At 44.3% G+C, this 13789-nt stretch overlaps 2 protein-coding genes across 2 annotated transcripts; one reads left to right on the top strand and one right to left on the bottom strand.

Annotated features, from left to right (window-relative positions):
- Nucleotides 1–1026: 1026 nt before the first annotated feature.
- On the bottom strand, nucleotides 1027–6682 carry kiaa0895l. The gene is made up of 7 exons (XM_070834000.1): nucleotides 6629–6682; nucleotides 5480–6246; nucleotides 5256–5399; nucleotides 4290–4422; nucleotides 3427–3732; nucleotides 2508–2605; nucleotides 1027–1434 (listed from the first exon to the last, which is right to left on the bottom strand). Exons 2-7 carry the CDS (start codon nucleotides 6197–6199, stop codon nucleotides 1273–1275), a joined length of 1563 nt encoding a protein of 520 aa, XP_070690101.1. The 5' UTR covers nucleotides 6200–6246; nucleotides 6629–6682; the 3' UTR covers nucleotides 1027–1272.
- Nucleotides 6683–11548: 4866 nt separating this feature from the next.
- On the top strand, nucleotides 11549–13188 carry LOC139204401 (beta-1,3-galactosyltransferase 1-like). The gene is made up of 3 exons (XM_070834426.1): nucleotides 11549–11655; nucleotides 11758–11832; nucleotides 11994–13188. The coding sequence occupies exons 2-3, from the start codon at nucleotides 11774–11776 to the stop codon at nucleotides 13186–13188; spliced, it is 1254 nt and encodes a 417-aa protein (XP_070690527.1). The 5' UTR covers nucleotides 11549–11655; nucleotides 11758–11773.
- Nucleotides 13189–13789: the final 601 nt, after the last annotated feature.

Raw genomic sequence — 13789 nt, 5'->3', positions numbered from 1 at the left:
TTAGCATCCAAATACTGCAGAGTGGGAGTCCTGAACGTAACCTGTGACCCCACAATTAACATAATGAACTAGAATTAGTTCAGTAGCTACTTTACTTTGAAAGTTTGTTACTACTGCAGGCAGTAAGCTAGTTAGCCGGACACGCTAACATTAGCGTGCTTCTTTAATCTTTTCCTGACGTTTTCTTGGGTTTTGTTTTGTACGGAGCCCCCAAAAGTCCCAAAAGGGTCGACTGGAGATATGAATTTATACTAAATTATCACCCGTCAGGACTTCAGGGGCTGCGTAGTTTTAGCTTTAGCATCAAATTAGCTTCTTTTTTGGACAAAGCATGGGGAGCCGCCCCCCCACCCATCCCCTCTCTCTCCCCAGTCTGTGTGCTGGCTTCGACTCCACACATCTTAACTTTTCCGCAAGAAATCGGGTAAAACCTGTAACTATTCCTTTAACGCTGCCAAAGAAAGTTTGGTTTCCGCAGAGGGGGGGAAGCTTGGGGATGGGTCACATCACAGTAGCGTACTGACATCAAAAGACCACCAAGGACACAGTTAAGACATGAAACAACACGGCTGATTAGCTCCTCAATAACACTGATATTTTAAAAAAAAAACACTCCGGGGACTTTTTGAACACTCGACCGAGTCCACTGGCACTTGATATCCTAAAGATTCATGGTCTCGGTTGGGACGTCCCCAGAGCTTTGAAATGACGTGTCCTTGGTGTCCTTTTTGAAATGCACACAATCTAAGGCATAAAACAATGGAAAGAAAAAAAAAAAAGGGGGTATAAAGCTAAAACCAGAGACATTCAGTTTGTTCTCTCAAAGTAAAAAACTTAAATAATTGCATAAATAAAGCATGAGATCTGTACGTAGCAGAGTCCTGTACAGGCGCCGGGTGCAGTGATTATGTCTGAGTCTACAGATATGATGTTGGTTACATGGTAGAGCTGCAGTATTGAGGTAACTTCATAGTGGGAGTAAAGGCCAGGGGGCAAGGGGCAGGTTGGTGGGGGTGTGGGGGGCACTTGGACTGTACTCGGCTCTGTGAAATAAAGCCACACTGACATGCATTAGACAAAAATGTAGATAGAGGTGTTAGTGTATATACGTCCCTTTTGATCGCATTATTCAAGTTTTTAAAAAAGAATGAAATAAAAATCGCTCAAATGAAGCATCGATAATACTGGATGTTATGATATTCATCACAGGATACAGTCACCAGCCTCCTCCTCCTCCTCCTCTTCTTCTTCTTGGAGGTGCAGGTGGTGATTTCAGGGTAGCACGTGTTGCAGCGCCAAATCGTCCACTTCGTTGACGGCGACGATGTGATCCAAGTGCTGCAGGTAACGCTCCGGGTCGCGCATGAAGTGCGGGATTCTGGTCCGTGGGAGCGACGCCAGGTGCCGCAGCCTCTCCACGTCCTCGTACGACACCTGCAGAGGTGAAGAGGAAGGTTTATCAGCGTTAATCCATGTGTGTATTCTGGTGTCTAAATCACTGGTAGGTACAAAAGGTTTTAGATTTTGTAAAGTAGATCATCTCAGCCGGCACCTGATCACAGTAGGTCCACTAAAAGAGCTTGTTTGATCCACTGACAGGCTCAGATTGTTATTCTAAGTGTGTGACAGCATTATGGAAAGGATCCCTACAGAGAGAGACCTGGAAGATCCTTTTGGTTTAACCATGAACAGCCGTTATATCACTCTCTGCACACACACCAGACTCCATTCACAAAAACAGGGATTTTGCCTCTCAGAACACAGGAGTTGTTGGTCTCCCACTGCCTCAAACAGTTGGTGTGTTTGTGTTATTGTGTGTTACACAAATATTGTGTTTGGATCAGAAGTCACAACAACACAAACAAAGAAATTGATTGAAGCAGCGGTATAACAGCAATCTGCTAAGCTAAGTAATGTAAAATTCCTGTTTTTCTTAGTGGAGTCTGGTGTGTCTGCTGTTTGTGGAAGTTATGAAAATTAGGGTGCAGACAAAAAAAAAGACATTAAACTCATAAAATGTAATGTAAAATTCCTGTTTTTGTGAATGGAGTCTGGTCTGTTTGCAGAGAGCGATATAACGGCTGTTTAGTGGACCTACTTTGATCAGGTGCAGTTGCCCCAAAGGATTATGGCTGAGCAGATCTGCTGGACCATTTTAATCCCTGAATAAGTTAATTATCCAGTTAGCTTTTAACTTTTTAACCAGTCATGTAGAGGCTAATTCTTGATGAAGGGCAGCCTGTGTGGAGCTGCATCACATTTTCTGATGCTGATTTACTTTCCTTACGTAAACAGTCCTACAGGGGGCAGCAGCTGAACATCATCTCTGAGTTCATCTCTGCATTTAGGGCAGTTTGATTTTGTTATTTTTCCTCCATGTTTGATCATTTTATATTTTATCTTTTTAAAAGGTGGCGTAGGATTATAAAATTCATTCACTAACCTGCTTATTATTGCACATAAACATATATTTGACTTCGTACTGGGTGAACGGAGCAGATGCTGACCTTCCCTAAAGACGTCAGCATCTTGAAGTCGATGGTCTTTCGGTGCCGAAGAATTCGGAGGATCCCGTCCAGATAAACCTGGTCTTTGCTGAAGCAGCCTGAGAAACAGGAACAAACAATAATTCATCAATAAAAGCATCATTCTGCCACATATTTGGTCTGTTTTACTCACTAAAGTCTCTCTTCATAAAGACCTCTTACTGTCCAGCTGTTGAAAATGGCTGCTGCTTTTGCCCCGAGTTTTGCCTCACAGGCTACACAGACGCCACCACGGTGGCCTCTGATTGGTGGAGGTTGTACCTGTAGCCTGACAGCAGGACTGCAGATACTTCTACCGACTCCTGTGCATGTTTTCATCTTAAAAAGGAGTAAATTTGTAGTTTTTAGCAAACTAACTGATCAAGTCAGCAGAAGAGCAGCAGCTCTCTGTGTCCTGCCAGTTAAAATTACTGTTTTTGTCAATGGAGTCTGGTGGCTTTGAGGGCAGTGATATAAACAACATTACCCAGCAAAACAGGAGTTGCTGTGTCTGCCACTGCTCATCAGTTAGTTTGTGTGACTTTGGTGTTTTAAAGGGTTAATCTGAATCCAACAGTATATTTGAGTCACAGACAATAACACAACTAGCCGATGGTGGCAGCACAAGCGAAGTAAAATCACTGTTTTTGTGAATGGAGTCTGGCGAGTGTGTGCAGAGAGCGATCAGGTTTGATCAGGTGCAGTTTCCAAAAAGGATTACGCTGATGAACAATCTACTGGACCAGTTCCAAAACCTCAACTATGTAAACATGAGAGGAGGAACTGAAGTTCGAGGGCGGGACAGTAGCGTCTGTGTAGGCTGACAGGTAAAAGCCTGTGAGTGTGTGTGTGTGTGTGTGTGTGTGTGTGTGTGTGTGTGTGTGTGTGTGTGTGTGTTCACCGGGCTGCGAAGTGTCCGTCTGTCCCCTCTTGGCTCGCAGGCAGTACTCCCAGCGGACGTCCGGGTCCTGGACGAAGCGAGCGATGTGGCTGAAGAGCTGGCTGAAGCTCATGCTGGTGGCGTGGTACACCGTGTAGTACAGCAGAGCCGCGCGCCACAGGTAGGGCTGTTTCCGTAGCAACACGCTGTGCAGGCTGGCCAGGCCCTCCTCCGTGGGATTGGCCGGTTTGAGGCCGAACTGCTTCCTGCCGTCGGAGGTGGCCCACGGCTGCAGGTTGTTGTTCACGCCTCGCAGGTAATGTGTTCCTGAGGAGAGGAGTCATCGCTAAGTGAATTACATATCATTATATTTTATCTTACATTTTATTTTATCTGATTATTATTAGTATGATTTATGTGACTTCATTTAATTTTGGTAATTCTTAACTTCCACAAACTGCTGACCCACCAGACTCCATTGACAAAAACAGGAATTTTACCTCGCACATTGCTGGTCTACTGCTGCCTCAACTGATTCCTTTGTTTGTGTTAGTGTGCGACCTCTGTCTTTTAAAGGGCCAGTTCAGATCCAAAACAACATTTGTGTGACGCACAATAATACGAACAAACTAACAGATCAAGGCAGCGGCAGACCAGCAACTCCTGTGTTCTGCGAGATAAAATTTGTGATTTTATCAATGGAGTCTGGTGCGTTTGCAGAGAGCGATATAAAGACTGCAGCTTTTTTAGCCTTAGCCTAAGAATCTAGTGTGTGTGTGTGTGTGTGTGTGTGTGTGTGTGTGTGTGTGTGTGTGTGTGTGTGTGTGTGTGTGTGTGTGTGTGTGTGTGTGTGTGTGTGTGTGTGTGTGTGTGTGGCAGCGTACCGATCTCGTGCCTCAGCATCCCCTCCAGCCAGTGCTGTCGAGCTCCGGCCAGGTTGATGGTCAGGGTGGGACGACAGCTCTCCACCACCATCACCGCCTGAGACAGCAGCTCGTCAGACAGACGCACCACAACCTGGACACACAGACACAGACCACCACCATCATCATCATCATCATCACAACAAAAAAAAATCCATAATAACCTTTCAGCATATTGTAATTCAGGTGATGTGAGAGAAAACTAGACTTCTTGTTTAACCACAAACAGCCGTTATATCACTCTCTTCAAACACACCAGACTCCATTGCAAAAAACAGTCATTTTACCTTGCATAAATCAGGAGTTGCTGGTCTACCGCTGTCTCCATCACTTAGTTTGTTTGTGTTATTATATGATTTTGGTGTTTTAATACATTACTCTGGATTCAGACTAGTGTATAAGAAACATCAAAGTCACAGCAACAAGACCAGCAACACCAATATCCAGTGAGGTAAAATTCCTGTTTTTGTAAATTGAGTCTGGTGTGTTTCTGGTTAAACCAAAAGGATCTTCCAGGTCCAGGTTAGTGCTTTAGCACTTTGATCAGGTGCAGTTGCCTCAAAGGATTAACATCACAGCTTGTTCCACAGCTGTTGGCTGACTTGATCCACTGGACCAGTTCCAACACTTTTCGTTCCTACCAGTCATTCAAACACTAAAACGGCCCAGGTTTAAAAATAGTTAAATAACAACAGAAGTTTATTTGCTTGCACATTTTGTGTTTTTCACTCTTCTGGACGCTGATTTTCTTGATTAAATTGAAATCTGCATCAGAACATTTTGACAATTCACACAGGAGGAGGAGAAGCAGGTTTGTATAACAAGACTAATGATGGCTGAATTCCATTTATCTGTTTCGGTGTCAGAGTCAGCTCATGGCTCACTGGGCCGACAGGTGTGTGCTGCGGTCTGAGGGATGTTTCTCACCTCTCCCACGCAGCCTTCCTTCTGCAGGTATTTACGGACAGCAGCCCAGACTTGACTTTTAGGGAGGACGCTGCCTCCGGTCACCTCCTCGAAGTTCTCATAGGAGCCAAACTTCCTCAGGACGCACTCCATGATGCCAACCGCCTGCAGCGAAACAGAAAAAACCATCACCATCATCATGATGAGAGCTGGCAGGTGACTGGTTGACGTCTGACTCACTGTACCTGTTCGAGGAAGAGGCCCGAGCCCTCCTTGTACTTGTCCAGGACGCTCCTCGGCTCCGGCTGCGAGTACTCAAACTGAGGCTCGTACTTGTAGTCGGACTGGAAGAAAGAGCGCTTCTCCTCCTCCAGGTTCAGAGGCCTGAGGGCCACGAGCAGACAGGGCCTGGAGGGCCCCGCCAGCGTCGTACCCCCAACCCCCTTCGCTATGTGAGGCAGGGAGGTGGCGGGTCGCATCTGCCCTTTGCCCCCGGCCCGCAGCCCCAGGGAGTAATTGACCGAGCAGGTGCTCTCGCTGCGGCGCATCCAGCCGCCTGCGCCCAGGCTGGGGCTGGTCAGGCTGCGAGCCGGCGGCGACGGGGCGGCCGGACCGCTCCGCCAGGGGGGCTGCACGATCCTCCTGTCCGCCACGTGATCCTGAGACCCTCGCAGGCGCTGGGGTGTCATCTCCAGGCTGAGGGGGCGGCGGAGCGGCGGTCTGGGCGCGGCTCCTCCCTGCGACGACGCCCTCCTCTGAACTACCTGGCTGCTGTTCGTCTGCGCCGGAAGTCCGTTGTGGGACACCTTCTCCTTCTTGGCAGCATTGCTCCGCTTGGCCGTCGGCCTGGGCGTCACAGCGGCTTTGGGCGGATCTGCTCGGACGTCCAGCAGATCCCTGCCGCCGCTCCCGACTCTTACACCGTCAACCTGATCCATGAAGACCTCACCTGAGTCCAACACCATCACCACGGCCGCCACGCCTCAGGGTCCACCTTCCTCCAGCCCCAACGCTGCTGACAGGACACACACATTAACACACACTGCTCCTGCTATAATTGGATTTAAAGCTGAGAAAAACAATGGCAGCAGGTCAGGAAAATGTCAGTCTGGGTTTTTGTGGTGGAGACACAAAGACTAACAAAGACCAGACCAGCAGCAGCTCAGTCCAGGAGGTCTGAACAAAGCTTTAACATCACAGCTGAGCTCCCAGTAGGCTTTAAGCTAACACTCACCCACTAATTTAACTAACTCACCCACAACAAGCACATGACAGGAGAGTTCACAGTGATTTCATGTTGGAGGAAGCCCAAACAAATCAGTTCACCATCAATTAATCATCTGTAAGGAGCCCTTTAACTCCTGAAACCGACCGCAACTCACACAAACACTCACCCAGCAGCGAGTCCCGGGGCTTCCGCTGACGGTTTCCGGCCTTTTCATTCACTCATAGCGGCCGGGAGTCGGTGGCGATGAGCGGGTAACGGTTCACGGAGCGGCGGGGCCTCAGGCGGCTGCTGCCGGACCGGCCAGGAAGCGGCGGATGTGTTGGAAGTTATGACGCGGTACGCTCGGATGTGTCGTAATGACGCTCATCTGCGTCAATACGTAAAAACGGAAGTAGGAAACAGACCCCTCCTGTATTATTTGGCTTTTTTAAATTACACATCAGTTAAAACAAATCGATTCTATATCATTAATCTGATCTTTTTGCTTGCAAAATTCATAAATAAAATTTTTCCAATTATAAGACAGATTTTACAATGTTTAAAAATGAACTCAATGCCTCACCTCAATTAAATTTTCCAATAATAACAATAATAATAAGCAATCAAAACACTGAACAGTTGTATCCACTATAATTAGAGCTGATGTAATGTGATTTATGTTAATGCTCCAAGCCCTGGCATTGTTTTTCTTATAATGTTAACTCTGTTGTTATTGTTTATTTTATTTTATTTATTTAATATATGTTTCCTTTATTTAGTGTGAATCTGCACAGCTGCAAAACTGCCTTTGATTGTCACAAAACAGTGACAATAAACATCTGCTCTATTGTCCAGGTTGTTTACTGACATAAATGATGATGAGATAAAACTTGTTCTTGGGAAAAGGAGCCAGTCTAACCAGGAAGTGGATGCTCCCCTATCACTAGCGCTCTGCTGGCTCTGTTGCACTTTTGCACACTGAGTTCTTTGTTGTTCCTCCACCACCAGCCTCCACTCATCATTCATCGCTATCGGACATGCAAACCATCCCTAAACAAATAACAACTGATACACCTGCCAGGCTTCACCTCTGCACACTCATTGTTTGCAGTGAAGTGTCCAGATCGTTTCGGCCAAACCATCTTCAACAGTCATCTGCCAACAGAAGAGATAATCTTTAGTGTTTTATTTATTGGCTGCCCCAATAAGTCCTTAAAGACTCTCCAGCTGGTCCAGAACGCTGCTGCTCGTGTTCTGACGAGAACTAAAAGAAGAGACCACGTTTCTCCTGTACTGGCTTCTCTTCCTTGGCTTCCAGTAAAATCTAGAATAGAGTTTAAAATCCTTCTCCTCACCTACAAGGCTCTCAAGGGTCAGTCTCCATCATATCTTAAAGAGCTCATAGTACCGTACTACCCCACTAGAGCACTCGGCTCCGAGAATGCAGGCTATTGGGCTATACAAAATAAATTGAATTGAATATCAATACCCATTTCTTAAGTTTGACAAAATTCTCTTGAGGTTTGGTTGGTTTAAAAGTGAGAAGTTGTGCAGCTTTTGAACAACAAACCAGATGGGGGAGCTTAAACAATGTGCGTAGATGCTGCATGTGTTTTTTGAAATATACAACATTAACTTGTTTCACTCCTCTTTTACACTTCAGACTCAAGGACAAACCAAGTTTTTCCATATTTAGGACTCGTTTCTTTGGACTCGTCTCTGCAGGCCAGCATGGACTGAGATCTCCAGGTACATTTCTATGTAGGTTTTAGTGTTTAATCTGCCATTTTCACCATGTTTTTAGGAACATAATGTTTCATAGACCTCATCATAAATGTATAAATATAGAAAGGAATAGTTTGATGTCTTTAGGAGCTGCTGAAGTGGAGATTTCAGAGCTAGAGACAAACTAATGTTGAGAAAACAGCCTTTAAATTAATTTAGTAAAAATCTACACACACAAACAGACGAAGTGGATTAAAATAAACACTTAAATGTTTATTTTGGATGTTTTCTTTCCACTAATCTGAAAGAAGAAATATCATGGAAGAAAAACTGACTAGTGCATTTATTTAAGTTAATAATAACATTGAGGAAGTCTTTCTGCTGTTTGAGTCTCTCTGCGAGCAGGTTAATCAATGATTTCCAACCCAAATATGCATCAAGAGTATGCATGAATATGTCCACATCACATGAGAACATGAGCACCTGGTGGCAGAGCTGTGGATGGGGGAAGTGTCGGCTGCCAGATGTGGTTAATACTTTACTAAATCTTTAACTACTGCTTCTTGGTGCAGAATGAGGTTAAGCATTCACCATCAGAAATTCTCCAATTACGAATACTTCCCCCCTCACATGTGGTGTGAGAGCAGCTTTTTAGATACCAGTCGACGGTGTACGAAGATTGAACGTGGAGTCCCACAAGGCTCTATTTTGGGACCTTTTTATTTTGTTTGGGAAACGTGTGAAACATCAAAGATGTAGCAGATGACACAATATTTTCCCTGAAGGCTTTTAATGTACGTACAACACAAACATGTGCAACATAAAGCCAAATCATTTTAATTAGAAACTTTTTTGTTTTTGTTTTTATTGGGAGAAAGTTTCTTATTATTTTTAGATACAAAATATTTATTCTTTGAAAGATTTCTCATAATTTTAAGATATTAAGTCATTATTTTTAGAGGTTTCTTATTATTTTGAGAAAGTTTCTCATTATTTTGAGATACTTAATCATTTTATGGTGCTACATAAGTACGAGCCCTGCATTAAAATCTTTCCTTAAGTAAAAGTGCAGTACTAGAAGTAAAAGTACTCATTATGTAGAATGGCCCACTATAACTCCTTTAATACCTAACTTTAATACCTTTATCTGCGAGGTGTGAATTCTTGACTCTCTGGAAATAGGCTGCGTCTCTAGTAAAACTTTATGGTTTTTCAGGATATCTGTGTTATCTGTGCCAGATAAACATCCCCTGAACACACACAGTGGGAACAATTCAGCCTCACATGTTCTGTATTTACATGTTGTTCATAAAGTTCATTACAACAGGAGACGGACGTGTCGTCAGTGTTGTTGCACACAACTTAAACATGGTGATTTTTTTTTTAGGCTGATTCTGTTTAGTAGTTCTTCAGTATTAAATCTGAACCCAAAGGTGTAGAAAACACTAAAGTTACTTACTACAGTTAATTAAATAAACAGATAAAGGGACATTTTGCGTGTCATGTCTACACATTTTAAGCTTTTCGTGTGTCGTTTAAGGCCATTTTCTTCATTATGAAACTAATAAGTAAATATGTGTGAACCAGCTTTAAGCCACGACGTCTGTGGAACAAACCTGAAACGCAGACCAACCACAGAAATCTGTACATCTGGACTCTGAACTGAACTCCTATCACTCCTATCAGACCAACGCCTTAAACAAAACCTGCCAGTGTGTTTACTTCTCTGCCGGCCAGACGTCTTAGGGTGCATTTAGAAATTTAGATATTCATTAAAATGAGCCTTTTATGAGACTTTAAATCCCCTTCTGAGCCTTCTTACAACCTTTACTCTGCTTTTTATGCATTTAAAATGAATTTATTTACATATTTTTTTATCTATTTCATTCAATTCTCGTGATTAACTTCTCTAATTAGCACTACTGTGGACAGTTTAAATTGTAATTTATTTATTATCTAATATATTTCAATATATATATATCAAACGGTGAGACATGCTGGGTAATTCTACAGAAGATGCTTTTTCTTTAAATGTATCTGCCAAATAATCTTATAATGTTTATACTGAAAAAAACAAACAATAAAGAGACTTTTAAAAAAGAAAATATTTTTTCTCAGATGCCCACCACAACAATTCTTGGTTATTTTATCTATTCTTTAAATTCTCTTCTTCCTATGAGCCATTTTTAATTTATCCTCATTTATAAAATCAGTTTTCTCTTGCCTTTTATGTGTGAAATAAACGATGTACTTTTACTTTTAATGCCTCTTGTGCATTTTCTGAATACTCCTTTAATAGTTTTACTTAAGTAACATCTTTGAAACGTGGAAGGGGATTCTTTCCAACACTGAAGAATATGTTAGAGAAGCTAGGAGCAAATTTATTCAATATAAAATAATACATAGATATTATTACACTCCAACTAGACTTAATAGAATTAAATTAATTAAAGATGACCTGTGCTGGAAATGCAAGGCAGAACGTGGTACATATCTACACACTATGTGGGAAAATGTTTTGGAGTTTCTAGGGAATTGGCTAGAATGTATACTCCCAACTTCACCAAGGCTCTGTCTCCTCGGGGACAAAACAACAGTACCAAATTTAAATAAATGTAAATACCGAATATTAAAATCTGGTCTGTTAACCTGAGCTCGTCTGATCCTGAGGTGTTGGAAGGAACCCCAAACTCCGACTATGAAATGTGGAAAGTTCAAATGATGGAAACGGCTGCATATGAAAAAGTGTTGATGAGACTGAACGGTGGAAACGAAGCTGCTAATGAACAATGGGAGAGTTTGTGTGTGTAAGAAACTGAAAAGTGAATTCTAACATGTGAATATTTACATGTGAATATGAACATATGAAGAATGAACACCCACTATGTGTTGGACCCTCTCAGCTTTTCTTTAGACAATTTGTGATGGACATTGCCTGCTGAAAAACCTGCCTTTTTATGTTTTGTGTGTTTGTTCATGTTTAAAAAATGAAAAATTCAATAAAAAAATGTGAATTACAAAAAGTAACATCTTTGAACACTTCTTATGAGAGCCACACACATTAAAAAATACCAAAGTAAAGCAAGTAAAGTTAAATAAACAGACACCTGAAGGTTAAACGTGCTGCCTGCTGCCAAACTCCATAGAATAAGTGAGCGATTTTAACCCCCGCCCCTCCTCTGACCACACACACACACAAACAGGTGTCACCAATGTGATAAAGGAGCTAAGAGAGCTTCTTCCCAAAGCCTCTGGAGGATTCGGAGCTTTTCATTGGCTTCGAGGCGAAACAACACTGGCAAACCCAAAGGGGTGGAGAAAACATAGGTGTGGCCGCCCCGCAGGTAAAAGAAGGGACACAGCGTCATGGTTACTTGGTGAACTCGTCTGACGGCTGCAGCATGTCACAGAGGTATCAGGAGGCAGGTTTAACGCCCGGGAAAGTTGGCTAAATGCCCCCCCGCTGCTCCCGTTTGTGGTAACAGACAGGTAAGAGTCACCCACAGCTGCAACTGAATGCCTCAAGTCCTGTCATTAATTTTTCAGTGCAGCAACATCCTGTAACTTTTTTCTCTGTGATGTTGTCTGAAGGGTGAGGACAGCGCACATGTACAGACAAGGGAACGCCGACATGCTGGAGAGCGGCTTTGTTAAGGCAGGAGAAAGGTATGTCAGCTCTTTAGGGTGGAGTTTTTGTGGAGGGAAGTCAGCAATGCAGTGTAATTAAAAAGATGAGAGTGTTTGATGTGTTCTTTGCTGTTTATGGTTTTTCATGACGGTGGGTTTCTGTCCTTTACGCGGCACGTCTCCCCGTCCTCTCCTCCCAGCCAGGGAGCTGTAGATGGAGGGAACCCGGCAGAAAGCAGGAGGCGGTACAGCTGGTCGCGGTGTCACTGCCTCTTCTTCATCCTGGTGTTGGGAGCGGTTCTGTTTTTCTACAGGACGGACATTTGGGACATGGCGCCCGACTGGAACCCTGAGTGGTGGCAGCAGTACAAACCCTCAAAGCTGTGGAGTCAGTTTAACGGTCAGAGGTTAGATGTGGTCGCTGCCAACACGACTGAGTCCAGCGCTCCTGGATCTGCTGCTGCATCTCCACCTGAGAACAGCACCCACACTGAGAACATCACTACTAATGCTTCAGCGGTGACTCCGGAGCAAAAGAAGCCTCGTCCTTATGTGTCCCCGGGGCCGTACTTGGTGGAATACCCCTACGAGTACCGCTTTGTCATAAACCAGCCAAACGCATGCGAGCAGCAGAAGCCCTTCCTGGTCCTGATGGTTCCCGTGGCGCCCCACAACCGGGAGCACCGGGACGCCATCCGCGGCACCTGGGGAGGGGAGAGCCTGGTTCGGGGCAAAGCGGTGAAGCTGTTCTTCCTGCTGGGGCTGCACGCCGGAGACGGAGCGGAGCGGCTCCAGGAGCAGCTGCTGCGGGAGAGCGAGGAGCACCGAGACCTGCTCCAGAGCGACTTCCTGGACTGCTACAAGAACCTGACCATCAAGACCATGGTGATGCTGGAGTGGCTGGACTCCCACTGCTCCGGGGCCTCCTACGCCATGAAGGTCGACTCGGACACCTTTGTGAACGTCCCCAATCTCGTCAGCATGCTGTCCAACGCTCCAAAGGTCGACTACATGACCGGACTCGTGGCGAGAGGAGCCGCAGTCCTGAGGAACCCGACGTCGAAGTGGTTCCTACCTGTGGAGCTGTACCCTCGCTCAGTCTACCCGCCGTACGCTCTGGGTCTGGGCTACGTTCTGTCTCTGGACCTCCCTAAAAAGCTCATAGAGGCGTCCAGACACGTTAAACCTGTTTACATTGAAGACGTGTTCTTGGGGCTGTGCATGCAGCACCTGGGCATCCCTCCCACCGACCCCCCAAACGGTGGTTATTTCCACGTCTTCCCTTTGGCGTACAGCCGCTGTGCTTACTCCAGGCTGGTCGTCACCACGATTAACGCTCAAACCGATCGTGTGGGGATTTGGAAGGACTTCAAAAGTCCGGGGCCGCCCTGCTGATCTAAAACAGATAGTAATATATTGAAAACAGATAGTTTATATTTGAGATTTAAAAGTGTTAAACACATTTCTGCTTATTCTGCACATCAAAAGTGAACTCTGACAGCCGCCAAGTGCAATTCACTCTTATTTAAACCGCCAAAGAACAGCTAATGTACGACGCCTACTTTTTAAATCCAGTATTGAGCAACATTACATGCAAAGATCTGTGTTTTTAATGCACCGGTTAAACATTAGACAAAGTTAAATGTCAAAAATACACATTCAGGTGATTATTTTTCTTCGCTTTTAATTATTTGCATCTGTAGATTTCTTCTAAATTCAGGTCTTTAGGGACTGTTTTCTCTAAATTACCTTTTTTTTTCTCCACTTCAGCAGCACTTACAGACACCAAACTCTCCAGTTTTCTGTCACCTCTCTGTATTCTGGGGGTTTTCACTGAGGGCTTTGGTCGTATATCACTCACAGCCTGATTTATAGAGCGTTTTATAGAGCTGTCGACAGTATTTTCGGATTTATGGAGTAAAAACCGTTGGCTCTAATATATGAACAAAATGAAACAGATTTCTGTGCGCAAATTAGCGCATATTTAATTAGAAAA

Source organism: Pempheris klunzingeri, chromosome 1, assembly GCF_042242105.1.
Source record: "Pempheris klunzingeri isolate RE-2024b chromosome 1, fPemKlu1.hap1, whole genome shotgun sequence".
NCBI classification, from domain to species: domain Eukaryota; kingdom Metazoa; phylum Chordata; class Actinopteri; order Acropomatiformes; family Pempheridae; genus Pempheris; species Pempheris klunzingeri.
This window is presented reverse-complemented; position numbering and strand designations above follow the sequence as displayed.

Coding starts and splice junctions, on each gene's coding strand:
- LOC139204401 (XM_070834426.1), top strand. CDS start 11,774: ATGTACAGACAAGGGAACGCCGACATGCTGGAGAGCGGCTTTGTTAAG. Junction 11,833..11,993: donor TTTGTTAAGGCAGGAGAAAG/GTATGTCAGCTC, acceptor CTCTCCTCCCAG/CCAGGGAGCTGTAGATGGAG.
- kiaa0895l (XM_070834000.1), bottom strand. CDS start 6,199: ATGGTGTTGGACTCAGGTGAGGTCTTCATGGATCAGGTTGACGGTGTA. Junction 3,733..4,289: donor GATGCTGAGGCACGAGATCG/GTACGCTGCCAC, acceptor TCCTCTCCTCAG/GAACACATTACCTGCGAGGC. Junction 1,435..2,507: donor TGCTGACGTCTTTAGGGAAG/GTCAGCATCTGC, acceptor TCACCTCTGCAG/GTGTCGTACGAGGACGTGGA.